This window comes from Brassica oleracea, chromosome C4 (assembly GCF_000695525.1).
Source record: "Brassica oleracea var. oleracea cultivar TO1000 chromosome C4, BOL, whole genome shotgun sequence".
Classification (NCBI taxonomy): domain Eukaryota; kingdom Viridiplantae; phylum Streptophyta; class Magnoliopsida; order Brassicales; family Brassicaceae; genus Brassica; species Brassica oleracea.
This window is the reverse complement of record NC_027751.1, coordinates 1,464,008-1,471,544: the sequence shown is the minus strand read 5'-3', so window position 1 is coordinate 1,471,544 and position 7,537 is coordinate 1,464,008. Positions and strand designations below refer to the sequence as shown.

General features: G+C 38.1%; 1 protein-coding gene and 1 pseudogene across 1 annotated transcript; one reads left to right on the top strand and one right to left on the bottom strand.

Moving 5' to 3' along the window:
• Positions 1–2,094, bottom strand: part of LOC106337808 — a 2,588-nt pseudogene extending 494 nt beyond the window's left edge.
• A 2,236-nt stretch (positions 2,095–4,330) lies between these two features.
• LOC106339432 (WAT1-related protein At2g40900-like) lies at positions 4,331–6,684 on the top strand. The gene is made up of 7 exons (XM_013778236.1): positions 4,331–4,703; positions 4,796–4,858; positions 4,962–5,078; positions 5,230–5,464; positions 5,723–5,881; positions 5,988–6,139; positions 6,238–6,684. The coding sequence occupies exons 1-7, from the start codon at positions 4,516–4,518 to the stop codon at positions 6,506–6,508; spliced, it is 1,185 nt and encodes a 394-aa protein (XP_013633690.1). The 5' UTR covers positions 4,331–4,515; the 3' UTR covers positions 6,509–6,684.
• The last annotated feature ends 853 nt before the right edge of the window (positions 6,685–7,537 follow it).

Genomic DNA, 7,537 nt, shown 5'->3' with positions numbered 1-7,537 from the left:
CTTATGATTAGGCATGTTCTGATTGGCTCTTACCCTGCACTGAGGTTCAATGATATGACCATCATCATCTTGCAGCAAGTAACTCATAGCTCCATGTAGAACACCAACATCTCCCTTTGTCAACGGGGCAGCGTGTTTGCCACTGTCCAATCCGAACCCTGCAACTTCCACACCGATCATCCTGACCTCTGCGTCATCCACAAACTCATGGAACAGTCTCATCGTGTTTGAGCCACCATCGACACAAGCCACCAAGATATCCGGCTTCCCGCCCCATTTCTCCAACGCTTGTCTCCTCGTTTCTTTACCGATCACCGCGTGAAAGTCTCTGACCATCATAGGGTAAGGATGAGGACCCGCCACAGATCCCAATATGTAATGTGTAGTCTCAACGTTCGTCACCCAATCTCTTATCGCTTCAGATATCGCGTTCTTCAATGTGGCTGTTTCAGAGTGAACTCCTCTCACCTTGGCACCAAGAAGTCGTATTCTGAAGACATTGAGTGCTTGCCTGTCCACGTCTTGAGCACCCATAGAGATAATACACTCTAGACCACACTGGCACACACAGTGGCTATAGCAACACCGTGTTGACCAGCTCCTGTCTCAGCGATGATCCTCTTCTTCCCCAAACGCTTGGCGAGAAGATCCAAACTTTTATCTCAATCTGAGAGACCCGTGTTCTTGAATACAAATAAACATAACTCAAAAGAAATAACAATGTTCCATGCTAAACTCACTTAGAAAATGATAAAGCAATTCCACTGAATGACCCATCTTATGCATTTTATGGTCAACTTTTGTAATGACCCCGAGCTTCTGAAAGTAGCTATGAATTTCATCTTAAGGACATAATCAATTTACATGATTGAAACATAAGTACACAATATCAAAGCTTAAACAAACTTACATGATTGTATCAGCTTAAAGGATCAAGATAGAGTCTGGATTGATTTCAGCTACTGTCAATGGGAGAGACCTAATTAAATCTTGTCGGTCTACTGCTTCAACTCAGACAAAAAGGAGCTGGGATGCCAGAATATGTAATCAACCATATAAAGTACTCAGAAGGGGCTATTGGTCGCCGAAAATACCTTATGATCGAGGAGGAGCATGTCGACGCCCATGATATCACCGCCTTTCTCGTATTACGGGATTCCCAAAACATCTATAATCAGTATGAGGCGCTAACAAAAGAGGAGACACAGGCGGAGTAGTTGGAGGCGCAGTGGCGGAGACAGAGACGCAGTAGCATCAAGACGGTCCTAGACGGCGTGAGAAGCAGCACTCGAGATCGAGGAGCCCATGAGACTTTAACGGAGAAACTCATCAATGAGTATGACAGGTAGGAGAAACAGATTTGAGTTTTGATATTGAAGAACGAAGAGGAGAGGCGAACTCGGACGTCCGACGAACTCCATCGCCATTTCTTCGCGTAGTCACTAATTAGGGTTAGAGACGATTTCATCTACTCGGGCCGCAAAAACCATCAAACTCTAGCCAACACGATGACAGACAACGATCAAAGCCCATCATCACTCGGGAATAAATGAAACACATCACTTTATTAGAGGGACCGGTGTCACGCTCTCCTTGCAGTACTTAGTGACGTGGTATCACAGGAAGGAAGCAAACATATTTTTATATATATAGATAGTAAACTTTCTTTTTTCTAGTGACTTTCTAAATAGAAAAAGCATAATGTTTATGTATTTCAGAAACAAAATCACTATTCAAGATAAACTACCTCTAAAAACTCAGTCAGAAAAAGATAAACTACTATACCTATGATATATGCTCTATACCTATGATATATGCTCTAGTTCACGTTTATCATGTATAAGTTTTTAGTATTTATTTGGTCATGTAGATCAAAAATATCTGCCTTTTAAATTTTCTGTTAGAAGAGATTGAAATCGATAAGAACTAGAGCAAGAGAAAGTAGATCTGTTTTGGGTCCGGCGTACGGCCGGCGCGTGAGCGAGCGTGCCGTCGCCGGAACCCTTTGTTCTTCCGTGAGAGATAACCATCCTGCTTCTCCTTCGCTTCTTCTTCACGACCGCCTTGTCGGAGCTCTGGTCCAGTCCCATCCATCGGTGACAACTCGAGGAGTTAACCGACATCTTTGGTGGTGTTTCGGTTGGAGTAACGACGCGATCGTGGGGAGCTTTGGCGTGGTGAAGTCGGTGTTTAGTTTAGGTTTTGTTCCGGGAGGTGGAGGCTTATACAGCTCCATCGCCGCCGGTCTTGTTTCCGGGAGGCGGAGGCTTCTTAAGCTCTGCTATCGCCAGCTCTAGTCTCCGGGGGGTGAAGGCGTTCTGTGCCTTGCGTCGCCGGCTCTGGTTCCTCTAGTTCTGTTTTGGAGTTTGTTTGTATTTTGGGTTTGTCTTGGATTATATGGGTTTGGGTTGGAGTTGGTGGAGAAGCTCTCGTCTGGGGACGATTGAAGTTCTCCGGTGATTAAGGTTGATGTCGCGGCGAAGCTTTCTTCCCAGGTTTAGTGATGCATGGAGGCGGATGAGATCTCGGTTTACCGATCGATTCTCTCCGAAATATAGCATACTTGGGTGGAAAGAGTTTGCGATGATGAGTTTGTGAAGCTAGTGAGTGCTTCTGTGTCCCGGTGTATCGTCTCACTGGCGGTGTCTTGAAGCGGAGGTGAGGCCGCGGTGCGAAGTGGTTGAGCCGCGTCGTGTGTAGGCTCTAGGGCTGTATGGATGTGGGCCTAAAGTGTAAGAATTGAGCTTTGTAATATTCTGGGCTTGGCCCTTTAATCAATAAAATCTCAGATGAAAAAAAAAAAAAGATTGAAATCGATAACAGACAAGACATCCAACAAATATTTTGTCCAGTAGTTTACCAAAAAAAAATATTTTGTCCACTATATTTTTTCTCAACAGAAGAACGCACTTTCAGATAAAATGGTATATATTTGAGATATGGGTCCCAAACGTACGTAAGATTGAACCCAATTGATTGTTGCTACCACGTGGAATTCACTTTGTCAACTTGTGTTTCTTCACTGATTTAACCTCTCAAGATCGATCATTTGTGACCACGAGTCTAGGAATTAGGATAGACGTGTCCCCCCATGCGTCACACTCCATGTATATAACCCATATTACAACGAATCTATCTTAATGTAGTGTTTTGGTTGGTCGATTTTCAAATTCCTACTTTACGTTAACCAAAAAAATGTTATACTACTACAAAGAAAAACAAAGTGAAGCAAGAAAAATGTAGATAGCTTTGGAAAGATAATGAGTCAGAACCAATCTGTATAGGTTCTTAAGATTGATATATTTCTTGACTCCTCCCGACGTGACGAAATGATTTATAACAAACACTCCACAGTTTAGGCGTGTTACATCTCAGTAACACTCCACAATTTATTGGTAAATATTCTATATATAAAAAAGTTTGTTTTAACCTTTCTTTGCAAAAGGGTTTGCCTTGCCATTGGTTTTACTTGATATTGACGAGTTTGTCATATTTTATATAAATTATAACCTAACCCTAGATTATTTTGGCAGTAAAATTCCGGTAGAATTATTCTATAAGCTTTTAATTAGTTCACCACAACTTTGACAACCACGACCTTAACGACTGTTCCCAGTTGGTTAACCATCCGTACATGAATCAAGAGTTAGGCCAATAGCATGAATAACTAGATTTATTACTAGATATAATTACATTTTAGTGTCATATGTATGAACTAGACGTCGACATACACTCTATTTAATAGAAAATATTTTAAAAAAAAAAAAAAAAAAAAACTAGACGTCGACATACACACATATATACACATTTTAGATTTAACATGCTTCAAATTGTGATTGGCTGATTGTCATTTATATATTTGTATAGACCCAATGGGCGTGATTGCATATGTTTTTCTTTTGCTTTCGCATGTTCTACCAACAATAGGATCATCTTGAATATTATCGTTTATGCCGCTCTAATTGCAATAAAAAAACATAACACGAAAAAATATCTAGAAGCATAATGTTGTATCTACCATATTAAACTAAACAACTATTTTCTTCCACATCAATCACACTACTGATCTCAAGTTTTAATAGCCACAAGTTTTATTTACCTAATATGATTGGTTTCACGAAGTCGTATAAACCGAATATTTATATGTAGAATGTTCTATCCACTTACTTTAGAGATAACATGATACCCAATTGTTAAACCGAATCAAACCGGAATAATTAACACCAACGTCATTAAAATAAAATTTAATAACAAATATAGAAAAACTAAACAAAAGGAAGAAAGCAGAGAACACTGATCACAATTCCGAATATTATGATATAAATACAAAGAACCTCTCACCACTTGGTTCCCAGGAAAAGCACATTCGATAAGTGTTTTGTCTCCTCTCTATTCCTAGCTCATTTCTCTTATACACAAACACTAACTTTTGATAACTTTAACCTCAAGGATCATAAAATAACCCCAAAGTTTTGTTTCATTTTCTTGTCTTGAAACCTAACAAAGCAAATCGAGATGGGACTAAGGATGTCAGAATCAGCTAAACCTTACTTTGCAATGGTCTGTCTTCAGTTTGGATACGCCGGTATGAACCTGCTCACTAAAACCGTCCTTGACCGCGGTATGAGCCATTACGTTCTTGTTGCATACCGCAACGCTTTTGCCACAGCCGCGATCGCACCTTTCGCATTTCTCTCTGAAAGGTAAAAAAGAAAAGAAAAAGAAGTCCATATCGTTTCTAAGATATCATTACTTTTGTGCGTTTGTAATATTTATTCGTTTGGGGATTTTGTAGGAAAGTGAGGTCAAAGATGACGTTTTCGATATTCATGCACATATTTGTTCTTGCTCTTCTCGGGTTAGTCTTCTTAAACAATCTCTAAAACGTTTTTTTTTTGCTTGTTGAATATATGAAAACTGTTACATGTATAAGAGTAACAAATAAGGTTTTATACAAACAGGCCTGTGATTGATCAGAATCTATATTACATCGGTCTGAAACTCACATCTCCGACGTTTTCCTCCGCCGTCAGCAACATCGTGCCCGCAATAACCTTTATCCTCGCCACTCTATTCAGGTACATACATAAAAGCAATATTTCAATAGTATTTTCATACGTGGATATGCACCAATTCATACGTAGATGTATAGTACAATCAATATGTCACGAGATCAAAAATTATGAAATACTGATGCGTTTTATATAAAAATATGAATATAAAATATAGGATGGAGAAAGTGGAGATGAAAAAAGTAAGATGCCAAGTAAAAGTGGTGGGGACTTTAGTGACAGTGGTTGGATCCATATTGATGATATTATACAAAGGTCCTTTCATCAATTTCTTCCGATCTCACCTCACCACCACCGCCACCGCATCTTCGCCGCTGGCCGGTGATTATTTTAAAGCCGCCGTCTTCCTCCTTCTCGCTTCCCTCTCATGGGCTACCTTCTTCATTCTCCAGGTATAATTTATTGATCCAATCTAAGAAAGTAGCTAGTGTTATAGTTTCGTGGGATTTTGGTTTAGACTCTTAGATTGTGTCTAAGGTTTACTATATGTTAAAATTATGACTGGATTACAATATTCAAAGAATAAATTTCTCATGATTTAAAAAGAAAACACTCATGATTTTTGATTTATACAATTTGTGATAGGATATAGAAAGATATATGGATCTAACTAACGAGAACGTTATATGTTTTTATCTTATTTTTGTTAGGCATGGACTTTGAAGAAATACGCAGCCCATCTCTCGTTATCAACCATGGTGTGTTTCATGGGAACGTTACAATCCTTAGCCCTGGCCTTCGTAATGGAACACAATCCTTCTGCTTTGAACATCAGTTTTGACATGAACCTTCTAGCTTCTGCCTATGCGGTCCGTTCTTTTTCTTTAAACTTCACCACGGTTGTACATAACATATCAGTTCACATATTAGAAATGAAATTGACACTTATGTATATTGTGATTGGTACGATTACAGGGAATAATGTCGTCGAGCGTAGCTTACTACGTTCAAGGACTTATGATGCAGAGAAAGGGACCTGTCTTCGTCACTGCTTTTAACCCTCTTGTTGTCGTCATTGTCTCCATAATGAGCTTCTTCGTTCTCGGCCAAGGAATCTACCTAGGAGGGTACGTTAGCAACAACCGGTTCATTATGATATATATTTGGTTTAGTTTCGGTTCATTCTGTAATTAACGTAAACCGGAATATATATTTGAACTTTCAGGGTTATTGGACTGGTTGTTTTAATGGTGGGAATCTACGCCGTGTTATGGGGCAAACGCGTAGACGATGATGACAAAGAAACACGCTGTGAAGATAACATTTTAGAAGCCGTTAAGTGTTGTAGTGGCAATAATAGTCTCTCGATCATGCCAACAATCGATGAAGCTGATGAGGATGTTGAAACGGGTAAAGTTCGGGCGGTTGAGAAGGAAGCATCGCTGGGGGTTGTGGTTTTTTGCCGTGAAAATGGGGATAACGTTTCACGATGCTAATTAGATGTTTTTTTTTTGTTTGAGGCAAAGTTGGGGAGAAGAGTACCTTGTTTTTGATACTTGTAAGTTTGAATACCTTCCCTTGCTTCAAAAGTTTTATTAATAGTTTTGAGTTGTTAGAGTAACTAAGGGTTCTATGTACCATCCATTTTGATCGTTAACTAGCTATAAGCTATTTAAATCACTTCATTTGGTATTCATCCGCAACTACATACCATTATATTCTGGGTTAGTGAAGGTAAATAACAAATTGTATTTCTTAATTTTCTATGTTTCATATATAGTAAGTGTTGGTTCACAACATTGTTTAAAAGAGGTTGTTGTATAAATCTAACCCTTTAAATATAAGAACCAACTAAATTTTGACCCGCGCTTACTACTTTTTGTTGACAATTTATTAACCCATTTGTTTGTTCACCAATATGTTTAGACATGAACGTTCATTTTCGATTTTTCTGGTTTTTGATTTCTGTTCGATTATGATTTTTGATTTTTTGGTTCAAGAAATATATGAACCGTTCAATTATTCATGAGTTTGGGTTTGGTTTCGGTTTGATTATTATTATTTTTAGTTTGATATGAATAACAATGTTAGGAACCCGATAAAATTTTGAGTTCAATTCGGTTCTAATTTCGATTCATTCTTTTCAGATAATTTTGAATAATTTGATTAAAAATCACATTTTTTGATTTTTTTGAGAAAAAAACAGGAAAAAAGTAAATAATTTATAATTTAAAAATATTGGGTGATTCAATCGGGAAATTGGACAATCCTAGTTTTTTGACAATTTATTAACCCGTTTGTTTGTTCACCAATATGTTTAGACATGAACGTTCATTTTTCGGTTCAGTTCCAAATTTTTTTTGGTTTTCGATTTCTGTTCGGTTGTGGTTTTAGATTTTTTTGTTCAAGAAATATTAGAACCGTTCGATTATTCATGATTTGGGTTTGGTTTCGTTTGATTATTCTTTTTTTTAGTTTGATCTGGATAACAATGTTAGTAACCCGATAAAATTTTGAGTTCAATT

Excerpts from the sequence above, each read along its gene's own strand:
- LOC106339432 (XM_013778236.1), top strand. The coding sequence starts at position 4,516 with ATGGGACTAAGGATGTCAGAATCAGCTAAACCTTACTTTGCAATGGTC. Across the intron at positions 5,465-5,722 it reads CTACCTTCTTCATTCTCCAG|GCATGGACTTTGAAGAAATA; the intron begins GTATAATTTATT and ends TATTTTTGTTAG. Across the intron at positions 5,882-5,987 it reads TTCTAGCTTCTGCCTATGCG|GGAATAATGTCGTCGAGCGT; the intron begins GTCCGTTCTTTT and ends GTACGATTACAG.